The 13236-nt window shown below is 48.8% G+C and overlaps 1 protein-coding gene across 1 annotated transcript; it reads left to right on the top strand.

Annotated features, from left to right (window-relative positions):
- Positions 1–196: 196 nt before the first annotated feature.
- Positions 197–2183, top strand: LOC120713738 (protein DETOXIFICATION 49-like). Its single transcript, XM_039999701.1, has one exon. The coding sequence runs from the start codon at positions 287–289 to the stop codon at positions 1868–1870; it is 1584 nt and encodes a 527-aa protein (XP_039855635.1). The 5' UTR covers positions 197–286; the 3' UTR covers positions 1871–2183.
- Positions 2184–13236: the final 11053 nt, after the last annotated feature.

The following is a 13236-nucleotide window of genomic DNA, read 5'->3' as shown; positions in this document are numbered from 1 at the left end:
CGTCGAATCCAAAGGGCAAAATATATAAAAGAGTATTTTTTTAATTATATGGGTAAAGTAAATACATTATTTTTTTCAAAAGAAGAAAAACATGTGGTGGGCCCAGGGCACAATTTTTTTCAAACCGATGTCAGCAAAGCCGTTATATATACGTCCAATTCCCTAACTCCCTCTCCATCACTCCCTGCTGGATCGATCAGCAAGCTCCCACATCGCAACGGCCAGCAGACATCAGCTCGTTGCCCGAAACAGCTACCACACGGAGGAACGGAGCATTGCGACTGCAATGTGCCACTGCTCCGAGCCGACACAATGCCGCCACCAGGCCCTGCTCCCGCCAACCAAGGCCTGCCCCGCCCTGGGTGACCGCCCGAGGCCGGCCGGAGCCGGAGCCGAGGCGGCGTCCATCCTACGCCTCGCCGCGCCCATGGTCGGCGCCGGGCTGCTCATGTACATGCGCTCCCTCGTGTCCATGCTCTTCCTGGGGCGGCTCGGCCGCCTGCCCCTCGCCGGCGGCTCCCTCGCGCTCGGCTTCGCCAACATCACCGGCTACTCCGTGCTCTCGGGCCTCGCCGCCGGCATGGACCCCGTGTGCGGCCAGGCGTTCGGCGCCGGCCGCACCTCCGTCCTCGCCGCCGCGCTCCGCCGCACCGTGGCGCTGCTCCTGGCCGCGTCCGTGCCCATCGCCCTGCTCTGGCTCGCCATGCGCCGCGTGCTCGTCGCCGCCGGCCAGGAGCCCGACATTGCCGCCGCCGCGTACGACTTCATCCTGTGCTCGCTCCCGGACCTCGCCGTGCAGTCCTTCCTCCACCCGCTGCGCGTCTACCTCCGCGCGCAGTCCGTCACGCTCCCGCTCACGTACGCCGCCGCCGCCGCGCTCGTGCTCCACGTCCCCGTCAACTGCCTCCTCGTGCGGGGCCTCCGCCTGGGGGTACGCGGCGTCGCGCTCGGCGCCGTCTGCACCAACCTCAACTTCCTGCTGTTCCTTGTCGCCTACGTCTACCTCTCCGGGCTAACGCACGGCAACAATGACGGCGACGGCAAGCCGGCAGGCGCATGCGCGGCGCCGGCCGAGGATGGCGCCGCCGTCGAGTGGGGATCCCTGCTGAGGCTCTCCGTGCACAGCTGCATGTCGGTGTGCCTGGAGTGGTGGTGGTACGAGATCATGGTGCTCCTCTGCGGCGTCCTCGCCGACCCCAAGGCGGCAGTGGCCGCCATGGGGATCCTCATCCAGACCACGTCGCTGCTCTACATCTTCCCACACTCCCTCAGCTGCGCCGTGTCCACGCGCGTCGGGCACGAGCTCGGCGCGGGGCGGCCTGAGCGCGCGCGCCTCGCGGCCCGCGTCGGCCTCGGCTGCGGCGCCGCGCTGGGGCTCGTGGCGTGCGCGTTCGCGGCGTCCGTGCGGGGGGTGTGGGCGCGGATGTTCACTGCCGACGCTGCCATCCTGCAGCTGGCGTCCGTGGCGCTGCCCATCCTCGGCGCGGCGGAGCTGGGCAACTGCCCGCAGACGGCCGGCTGCGGCGTGCTCCGCGGCAGCGCGCGCCCCGGGAAGGCGGCGAGGATCAACGTCTCGGCCTTCTACGGCGTCGGCATGCCCGCCGCGCTGGCGCTCGCGTTCCGGCCCGCCCGGCTCGACTTCCCCGGCATGTGGGTCGGCATGCTCGCCGCGCAGCTGGTGTGCGCGGCGCTGATGCTACACGCCGTGCTGGGCACGGACTGGGCAGAGCAGGCCGCCCGCGCGCGCCACCTGACGACCGGCGGCGGCGGCGGCGTCACGGTCGTCGTCGCCGACGTCAGAAGCGGGCATGCAGATGCGGCCAAAGTAAAGGCGGACAACGGCGTCCTCGTGGTGACCCTGCTAACTTGATCGTCACGGAGGATTCTTCTTCGATTCTTAAATATTTTTTTTGCTTCTTTTCTTTTCGCTCTTTGATTGAACGTCCAGTGGTATTTTTTAGCATTTGGAACGATGAATTTTGGGAGCATTTGCATCCATCCTACCAATTTTTTCCTCTTCGAATTATGTATGCTGAAGAGATGAGAAGTTTTTTTGAAAAAAAAAGAAGCGTGCAGTGATGAGTGCGTGGAGGTTGCAAATAGCGGCACGACGATGTGATGATGTCTGCTGCAAACGTGGAGATGACACTTGTTTATATGAGCAAAACTGGTTTCGACTGCAACTTGTGAGTGATTTGACACTCGGCGTCAGATAAGCCCGTTTCATTTGCGTGTCACAACATTTTTAGCTATAACCTATACTGATTTGTCAGGGTTAATCCTGAGTCCTTTTGCCATGGCTCTATGCTGAAATGTCTGGAAGAAGCGTCGTGCCACACTATATTATTTCACCAGTTTTTCTGTATTTTTTTATTATATACAATTCACTACCGCATAAATTGGAAAAAAAAATATTGCACTTCAAATAGATTATATTATTAATTATTAGAGTTTCATTCTCTACCGGTGGCACCTAAATTTTTGTGCACTTTAAATAGATTATTCTTGTATAATTTGAGGAGGGAAAGGCAAGGCAATGTTGGTACGGCTCCCTCCATCCCGAAAAAGACTGTTGTGTTTAGCCTTTAAAAGTTATCCTACAAAGATTGTTTGTTTGGTTCCCTTGTATTAAGATCCATCTAATTAAAACAATGCCAATTACTAAGAAAAAATTATATAGAAAAGCGCATAGAGTCAATCAAATGCTTAGTAGATTCTGCTTTTCTAGTTCCAATGTAGATGGATCTACAAAACCACTATATTAATTATAGTGGTAACAAGGTCATTTCTTAGCATGAGTAATGTGTCCGAAATTTTCTAAAAGAACGGTCTTTTTGGGATAGGCAATGACCGAGCAATTGGACCACAACGGGGAATCTCAACATCTTTGTAAGCTTGAATTTTTCACTCCTACTAACAAGCTCCCACTTGTTTCTAAAGTTAGAATTCCCCATTTTTATTACAAAATATATTATTCAAAGCTACAAACCATGCATTAAACTAATATTGTACAAGGCTTGTTTCCTCAAAAATAAAATACAAGGCTTGACTTTTATAAAGTAAAATATGCATTGTATTTTTGAACGATGGGGTTTTTTTTTCTAAAAAGACAAACTCCTACTTAGTAGTTAGTATACATATAGTTTCCTTAGACAAACACTCCTAGCGTGACTACTGGTATGTTAATCTATTTCTTTAACAATTGCATCTTATTTTCTTCCTTGTGACCAGGATAACCTTAAAATTTAGCTATACCTTTTTCAAAAGGAAATAATTGGTGTTATTCCTATCAAGATCACACTTACAGGTTACAGCTACTTAATTATTATCAGCTATATATTCTAAAGTAAAGTGTGTGCCAAAGGAAAGTAAGTGGCTGCGGGGGCAGTTTGGATGGAAAGTAATACATGGGTACATGGGGTTGGAAGCTGAAAATGCTCGGTGTAAAAAGTATTAGGATTTTGGTAGAAAAATATACTCCTATCAAAAAATGGGTTCCACCCCTTTCGTCAAATCTCTGGACCTGGCAACACTAGTAGAAAACACGCCAAAGGTCCACCCCAAAAGTTCCAGAATAAAGATGAACCGGTACCAATGCTAAGTATTGGTACCGGTTCATCATGGTACCGGTACTTTTGAGATGGATGGGACCTATGGATGAGCCTTAGGTACCGGTTGGTAACACCAACCGTTACCAACCGGTACCCAAGGCTCTTCATAGGTACAGGGTGGTAACTTTTACATTAGTACCGGGTGTTACCACCAACCGGTGCCTATGGATAAGCCTTAGGTACCTTAAGAGTCGTAGGTACCGGTTGGTGTTACCAATCGGTACCTAAGGCTCATCAATGAGTTACTTCAAAAGAAAAACATCTATCTTCTCATCAAACGTGATGTGGAGGCGAGACGGTAAGAAAGATACACGCGAGACGCGAGATTCTGTGTTCGAATCCTGCCCAACCACTTTTGCCAAAAAATACTAGCCATAGGCACCGGTTCTTTTACCCGGTGTTCATGACCGTAACTATTGGTCTCGGTTTCCGGGTACCGGTTCAAAAACCGGTACCTTAGCCCTTCACCAACTGGTGCCTATGTGCACTTTTCTAGTAGTGCAAGTGGGTCCTCCATGAAGAGTACGGTAGGCCTTATCTTGGTGAGAAAATATTTCAATTATTTTAACTTTTATAATATATAATATAGAAAAGAAAGAGAGAATAGTTCTCGAAGAATTAGAAAGAACCCAAATGATTACCACTAGCCAAAATAAAGTGGTTATTATGAATAATGCAGGACATGTCCGACAAACCATTCACTCTCAGTGAACAATGCATTTGTCGGTGTGGAGCGTGCATGCTGGCTCACATGCATGCACCTTATCAACAAAACAAACCACTGTCCTTGTTGTGTTGAATTATTCGACATAATTGCATCCACAAGTACAAGGCTCGCTGCCGTCAGCAAGATTAAAAGTAAATGTACCTTTCAAGTAAGCTATCCCTCTCAACAACAGGAAAGAGCTAGCTGCTGATAATTCCAGGGCATGCAGGAGCATGCACACGACCTGCATGGCCCGGCACACTGGAGCCACCCTGGATTCCTCATCAGGAGACAACTTGGAGCTAGTAGCAGTATCCATATTACCCACTGCTACTACTATATACTATGGTTAAGAAGGAATTAATGAAGTTTTATTTGCATTTCTTTGTTGATTTCTTTTCTTTTATTCTGGCTAGCTATAGATGGAATTACCACATCTCTGCACCCCTCTCCTTGGACATTGATCTAATGGCTCAGATTGAAATTTCTATAGTTTGCACGGAGAGGTTGGTTTGCACCTGATATATTCCTCATGATCATAGGCTCATCAAAAAAAAAACTTTTTGTCCAGGATAGCGTTTTCAGTAGGCAGTGAGTGGGAATCAATCTTGAAAGCAGAAAGCCCGGCCCCATATAACTGGGGTAGACTGGTGGTAGTTTCCGTAGTAATCAATGTAACAAGGTAGGCGCCAGGCGAACGTGAACTTTTGTTTTTTCTTCCTGTCGCCATCTCTGCTATTTCCCCTTGTCCACTTGTCCTGAAATGCTACAAATTAAATAACAGGTAGTGCTGTCGAAACTGCCATCTACACCGATCTCTCTTTTCTAGAGTAGACTATAAGTCCCAACTGATTGTAACTGCTGCTTCATTCATTTTGCTGTAGCTGTAGCTGTGCTACCTCGGTTAGGGCTGAGTTAGTTTATGAGCACCAACACCTTGGCCTGTTTCATGCAAAGGAGCATGTTCAGAAAAGGAGCGTGAGATTCCACCAAGTTCCAACAAAGGACATGCATGGAGTAGCTCACATTACATCTGCCTTTTCTAACTTGTCAGGGGCACATACAAGAAGGCATTAGCCCCTCATTAGCTTTTGTCAGAGGGACACTAAACAAACAATGTTATGTTGGGGACAGCGCATGAATACATACATGCATGCAACCGCAGATCAACCGGCCGGATGTAGTATAGCCCTTGTGATGATCCACATAAGCAACTTGTACTATAGTGGTGCCCCTTCTGATTACAAAAACGCATTTGCATATCGAGAGCTCCTTATTGGTCGGCCAATCCATTGTTTAGCAGCTAGTTGCGTATCATCATAAACCTAAGTACAGTGTAGGCAGTAGCTCCCTCTAGATTAATGCTGAACGTACATGTTGCTTGTTAGAGAATTCAGTAGCAGTCCCCTGAGGATATCCAAAGGGCCACCCGGACAGCACAAAAACAATCCGAAAGCAGTGCCAGAAAATTGCTGGAACTGTGTGTCATTTGTGCGCACGGGAGAACTTAGGAATTGGATCGATCGATTCGGCTGTAAAGACACAACTGAAAAGGGTCCAATGCAAAATACCTAATCTCACCAGACCTGAAGAATGTACATGGACATACACATGGGCAGCAGGGACGGCTGATGAACTGGCTGCTGACGATGTTTTGGAATTCTTTTCTGCAAGGGGCAGAAAGCTGCTAAGCGTAGTTAAATGCACAAGCACACACAACTTTGCTACGGCTTGGTACTTGCTGCTGATGAGTGATGGACGTAGTGCAGGTAAATAAATCTGTCACCTATCTTCAGATGAGCTTTTAAAAATGGCCTCCATGCATGCACCTTTCGTGTCCGCAATGATGCCAATCAGCGACGAACGAAGTGGCTGTGCTGCCGCTCGATCGATGATGATCGATCTGTGCGCGCGCACGAAAGCTTTGGCCAGCCTAGCTCGCACGCGCATGTGGTCATGTGGGCTTACTGAAGCAACGTGCGCGTTACTGTGCCTGACGTCGTCGTCGAGAGGATCCAGCAGGCCGGTTGCAGTTGCAGGCATGTGTGTTCTCTAGATCGGCCACTGTCTGCATCGATGGTCCAGAACACCGTACCGGCAAGCACTCATGTTTGTGGAAAATCTACATAATCACACACACTCCTACGAGTTATTTGTGAAGAACCACACACTAGCCATCTAGCCCCTAGCCACTTGTACGAAACTGCCAAGCTTAATTACCTAGATCATGCCCGTGCCAAGCACTCGATGAGCTAGATCAAGCAAGCAATGCAAGGGGAATGGCTACTAGCTCAGTTGTTTTTATATGAGTGAGCGCGATATGATTGTCTTGAATTATGTAGACTGTCTGTGATTCACCATGAGGGACCGAAAGGGCGACCAGGGGGTGAATGTGAGCCGATTAAAATTCTTGCAATTCGAAATGATCGGCTTAATCCCAAAGTTCACACCCAACCCTAGAGACCCAGGTGACGTGTGGAGTAGCTATGAAGGAGCTACACCAACACAAGAGAGTCCTAGGAACAAACTAGAACGAATGCGGATGCAAACACAAACAACAGCGCAAAAGACAGGCTCAGTATACACACCGGTTGAACCGACGCACAAAGAGGCACGTCGTCGGTTCAACCGACGCGCAGGGCCGGCAGCGGAAAAGAAGCAGGCATCGGTTAAACCGGTGCGGGCAAAGGAGAAACCGTCGGTGCAACGACCCACGACAGCAAAGAACCGCTAAGCACCGATTGATCCGACGTTACCTGCATGGGTGTATTAGGGAAATGCCGGTGCAGTTCACCCGAGAGATCACCAGAGAAGAAAAGGAGGCACTGGTCTAACCGACGCTGGTTCACCGGTGTAATGGATTTGCGCCGGTGCAGTTGTCCAGAGAGGTAGCAAGACAACTACACCCTGCACCGGTTGAACCGACGCCCAATACGGTCTAAGCACCCGTGCAACAAGCCAAAACCCCAAAAACCCCAAAACCCTAACACAGAACAGCCTACTCACCGGTTGAACCGACGCGTACAACTTCAAAGCGTCGGTTCATCCGGTGCTAGGAAGAACAGAGTCCAGAAACGCTTTTCAGCCCGCGACCTTTGGAATCTTTGATGATTGGAGGGTCAAATCAAGTCCAAATGAGCTCAAATTTTGCAGGCATGATCACAAAGGACTTGTGAACATGTCCACGGAAGGAATCGACGAATCACTCCATGGTTTGGGAGGAATCGAAGAATTCCGAGCAAAAACGGGGGTTTTCTTTAGAACGCCAAGAACTTCGATTCGAGTGAACTCGTGATTCCAGGGGAATTAGTACTAGGTTAGATGTATTAGAATCACTACAAAGAGTCACTCGATCATCAGAAAACCACTCGTCATCTCGTGTTCAAGATTCGTCAAAGGAAAATCGAATTCATCCAAAACAAAGCACAAATCGTATGAGATTGAATTGAATTCAAAACCCCGGAGGGCACAAGGAGGATTGGGCCTCCTTTCCCGATCAATCTCAATACAAAAATTCAAAACTCCATAGTTCCAAAACCTACTCTAGAGAAGAGAGGGAGGAGGAACAGAGAGGAGGAGAGGGGGCGCCAGGGAGAAGGGTGTGGCGGCTGTTTCTCTGTGGCTGGCGCCAAGGAGAGAGAGAAGAGGATGAGGGGTATTTAAGGTGCCCACGCAGGGGTCCAAAATACCCTCGACTCAAACTAGACACTAAAACGCCTGTAGGGGCAAAACCGGAAATATGTACACGATCTCATCTGACGGCGGAGTTTCTTTCTTCGACTCGAAGCCTTCTCCGCGATGCCGCCATGTCGATGAAGATCTGGTTCGCGGTTTTGGGGGGGGGTCCGCAAAACCCGGGTAGGTGGCCGGTTTTGAGAAAACCGCCAAAACTCCACGTGCGGGAAGATTCCCGCCTCCACGACGTGGCCCTAGACGCCGTTCCCACCTCGGCCTTCTGACGGCCCTAGACGCCGCTCGACGCCCGTCACCTCCTCGCCCGCAGCGAGGCCCTAGACGCCGTCGCCGCCCGTCGCCTCTGTCAGTCCCGAGACCGACGCCCGTGCCTCCACGACTTGGCGTCTTCAACCGCCGTCCGTCTCCTTGGTTTTGTGGCGCAAACCAAAAAACCCGCCTTCCGTCGCCGCTTGCGCCCTCGATCCAGGTGTGGACGCCACAGCTGCCGCCCGGCTTGAGCTCCTCCACGGCAACTCTCCGTCGACACTCGACGCCCGTGTAACTGCAACCAAAGACCAAGCACACGATCACACCGCACGGTTGACAATTCACTCATCACAAGCAGGATAGAGTACTCCACATTCCTCAATCTCCCCCTTGATGAGTGCATTATCAACACACCACAATCGAACCAAGAGAGAAACAAAAACAGAGAAGAACAAAGAAGCAAGAGAGAACTTGAACAAGTGACAAAAGCTCGAAAGAAGTAAGAACAAGTCACTTAACCAAGCACAGATCGATTCCCTCAGAAAAGGGCAATGGCTCGACGCAATCGATCAAACACAGGCATGACTCCTCAAAGACAGAGGCAGGGCTCGACACAGTCATGCCAGAAGCGAAAGGAAAACCAGGAGCTAAACAAAGCAGAAACTCCATGCATTTCTCCCTTACCAATGCAACTCTCACCACATGTATGCACTCTCAACACCCTGTGCACAACAAGTTTTTGAAACTCTCAAAAATCAAACAATTTTCCCCTTGTTCGATCACTAACCTTCTCCCCCTTGTTGGCACATGCACACATCAAGGTTAAATAGACCTAAAGCTCCCCCTGAAACTGAGACGCCCCCTGAACATATGCTATGCAATGAATGCAATGCAGGAGGTGTAAGTGAAAGCATTCAGGAATACAAGGATATGAGCAACAACTAGTCACAAGCACGTGTGCATCCATAAACAAGACATGCATCTAGCTCAACAAGGTATATCAAATTAGTCTAGAGCTAGGCAAGTTCAGTTTAGGAGAAATAAAAACATCACCCTTGATCTAGCACTAGCAAGTAGGGAATGATAAAGAGTGCTAATCAAACTCTTATAGGTGAGCCAAAAACATCCAAAGCATGTTGTAAACATTCATTTTGCAATCAAATTATATCAAGCAATGTTGAATGCCAGGGGTTGAAAACTTGTCATGCTTCACTTAGCAAAGAGGCCAAGCCTATGCCAAGGTCAATCAGAAGCTTAAGACATTCGTTTCAGTCATGCACAGCCTTGCCCGGGTTCTCACAAGTGCAAAGTGAGCCGTCCCGAAAGCTCGATCAGTGCGACAAGCAATCCCACCTGGATCTTTCCATTCCATTTCAAGCACAATTCAAGCAATTTTATCAATTTTAGATCATATCAAGTATGAATTGCTGAACGAAAGGCTACACTAGCATGAATGAGATAGCAAAGCATATCAACACGCCCTAACATGCTAGTAGCCAAGACAGTGTGACTAATTTTCAAATTTTCAAATCAAAATAGTTTAACTCAGATGATGTCATATACATAGTGGAGCAAGCTATTCATGATCACGTTTATAAACTCACACTAGTAAGCACTAGGAGATCATAGCAATGTATACAAAAATACTAGTGTAAGTGAGACAATGCAAAATGCAGAAATGTACAATGCATATGCACAATGCAACTACCAAACCTAGAAAACTAAGAGAAGAACAAATAAACCCTACAATGCTAACTAAAGAAAAGTCAGCGATCAAAAGGGGTAACAGACCCCAAGCTCCACTCGCAAGCGAGCAAAGGTGTCCTGCTCAAGAGGTTTGGTTAGGATATCTGCGGTTTGCCTCTCTGAAGGGACATGGATCAAGTCTATGTGGCCTCTCTCATGATTGTCTCGCAGGAAGTGGAACCGAATTTCTATGTGTTTGGTTCTGGAGTGTAGGACAGGGTTCTTTGCAATGCTAATAGCGGACATGTTGTCTACAAAGATGGGAACCCTATCAAAACTCAGTCCATAATCCTGCAAGGTTTGTTTCATCCAAAGTATCTGGGAGCAACAGCTAGCAGCGGCAATATACTCAGCTTCTGTGGAAGAAAGCGCTACGCTAGCCTGCTTGCGAGAGGATCAAGACACCAAAGATGTACCGAGAAATTGAAAAGTACCGGATGTCGACTTGCGATCCAACCGACACCCACCGAAATCGGCATCGGAAAAGCCCACCAAAACCAGAGAAGAATCCGCAGAGTACCAAAGACCAAACTCAGGGGTGAATTTCAGATACCGGAAGATGTGTTTCACCACCTGCCTGTGGGAGGTGCGCGGAGAGGCCTGGTACTGCGCACAAAAGCCGACACCGAACTGAATGTCCGGCCGCGTAGCCGTCAGGTACAGGAGGGAGCCGATCATGCTCCTGTACTCCTTCTGGTCCACCGCCTCACCGTCCAAGTCCTCATCAAGCGCCGTCGATATGCTGATCGGAGTCGGCTGAGGAGACAAGTCACTCATGTCGAACTTCCGCAGCAAGTCCCTGGTGTACTTGGCTTGATGGACAAACGTGCCCTGAGGAGTTTGCCTGATCTGCAGCCCGAGGAAGAACTGCAGCTCACCCATCATACTCATCTCGAACTCCCTGGACATCTGCTCAGAAAACTTAGAGACAAGAGCGTGAGAAGAGCCACCAAAGATAATATCATCCACGTATATCTGAACTAATAGAAAATCAATGCCAGATCGCATGAGGAACAAAGTTTTATCCACACATCCCATTTTAAAACCATGAGCCAGCAAAAATGTTTTCAGTCTATCATACCAAGCTCTAGGTGTCTATTTCAAACCATAAAGTGCTTTCTGAAGTTTATAAACATGGTTTGGAAACTTGGGATTTTCGAAACCAAGGGGTTGTTTCACGTAAACCTCTTCTTCGATAAAACCATTTAAGAAGGCAGATTTAACGTCTATTTGGAAAACTTTAAAACCCTTAGAAGCAGCAAATGCAAGAAAAATCCGAATCGCTTCCAAACGAGCAACAGGGTCAAAAGTTTCCTCAAAGTCAATCCCTTCTTTTTGGCAAAACCCCTGGGCAACAAGACGAGCCTTGTTTCGAACAACTAACCCATCCTCACCCTGCTTGTCTTTGAAAACCCACTTCGTTCCGATGGGATTACAAGTAGGTGGAGGCTCGACTAAAACCCAAACTTGGTTTCTTTCAAAATTTTCGAGTTCCTCATGTATGGCATTGACCCAATTAGAATCAGAAAGAGTGTGTCCAATATCTTTGGGCTCAAAAGAGGCAACAAATGCTGAATGAGCAAAGCCAGCGATACTTGTTACCTTGGACCGTGTGACTCGCTCATTGAGGTCACCTAGCATCTGTTGAGGTGGATGACGACGCTGAATGTGTCGCGGTGCTGCCCTTGTCGATGTCGCCTCCTCCTCAACCAAAACTGGTGTCTCCTCATGTGCAGCTGGGGAAGGCTGAGTCACCTGCTCGATCAGCCCCCGGGAAGTGGATGTAGTCGGATCGGGGCCATCATCATCGTCCGATCTTGTGGCGGAGGCGACTGGGTCCACAGCACGCGTGGTAGCCTCAGCATCACCCTCCGCTGCTTCTTCCTCCTCATCTTCAAAGATGGAGGTGCCGAGTTCATCATCTCCTGCAACCTCAAAGACAGAAGAATTGCACGGTGCAGTCTCGTCGAAAGTGACTTCACAAGTCTCTCTGACGATGTTAGTATCAATAATCAGCACACGGTAAGCTCTAGAGTGAGAAGCATAACCTATAAAAATACCGTCAGACGATCGAGACTCAAACTTATCAAGATTTCCTTCCTTCAGCACAAAGCACCAGCAACCAAAAACTCTGAGATGATCAACACGGGGCTGGCGTCCAAATCGCAACTCATAAGAAGTCTTGTGCATGAAAGCACGCAAGAAAATACAATTGGACACATAACAAGCGGTGTTAACCGCCTCAGCCCAGTACTTTCTAGGAGTCCTATGCTCATCGAGCATCGTCCTAGCCATCTCAACCAACGTCCGATTCTTTCGCTCTACAACCCCATTCTGCTGTGGAGTGTAAGAGGAAGAATACTGGTGTTCAAGACCTTGATCACTGCAAAAGGTGTCAAAACGAGTATTTTTGAATTCTGTGCCATTGTCACTGCGAATCGCTCTCATGGCCTGGGGTTGCTCGTTTTTCAACCTCAAGATCAAGTCTCGAACAAACTCGAAAGCCTCATCCCTGGTTCTCATGAAAAAGACCCAAGAATAGCGAGAAAAGTCGTCCACGATCACAAGAATGTACCACTTCCCACCAACCGACATCACCCGAGAAGGACCGACTGTGTCCATGTGTAGCAACTCTCCAGGGTGAGTGGTCATCACCTGATTAATAGGCGGATGGGAGGTGGCAATCATCTTCCCGTGGCGACACAGGTGGCAAACAAGGTCCTTTTCAAACTTCAATTTGGGCAATCCTCGGATCAGGCCAAGTGAGCTAAGTCTCGACAACAAGTCAAAGCTCAAATGTCCAAGTCTCCTATGCCACTTCCACAGATCAGAAGAAGGACCAGCCAACAAGCAACAAGAAGGGCCAAAAGGAGTTCCAGAGAAATCGACCAAGAAAACTCGGTCACGAGGAATGATCCGGCAAACCAGGTCTCCTCTGGAATCCAAAACTTGAGAACAACCCTCCTTGAAGCGAACTTCAAACCCCTCATCAAGAAGTTGCGAAACAGAGAGCAAATTAAAGCCAAGATTTGAAACCAAAGCAACCTCTCTCAGGGTGAAGCGATCAAAAACTCTAACAGCGCCAACACCACGTACCTTGCCCTTACCATTATCCCCAAATATGATTTATTCTTTGTGGCGCGTTGGGGTGAGGCTGAAGAACCATTTGTCATTCCCGGTCATATGGCGCGAACAACCGGAGTCCATGATCCACCTGTTCTCCAAGCCTCC

The sequence above is a fragment of the Panicum virgatum genome, chromosome 6K (genome assembly GCF_016808335.1).
Source record: "Panicum virgatum strain AP13 chromosome 6K, P.virgatum_v5, whole genome shotgun sequence".
NCBI classification, from domain to species: domain Eukaryota; kingdom Viridiplantae; phylum Streptophyta; class Magnoliopsida; order Poales; family Poaceae; genus Panicum; species Panicum virgatum.
This window is presented reverse-complemented; position numbering and strand designations above follow the sequence as displayed.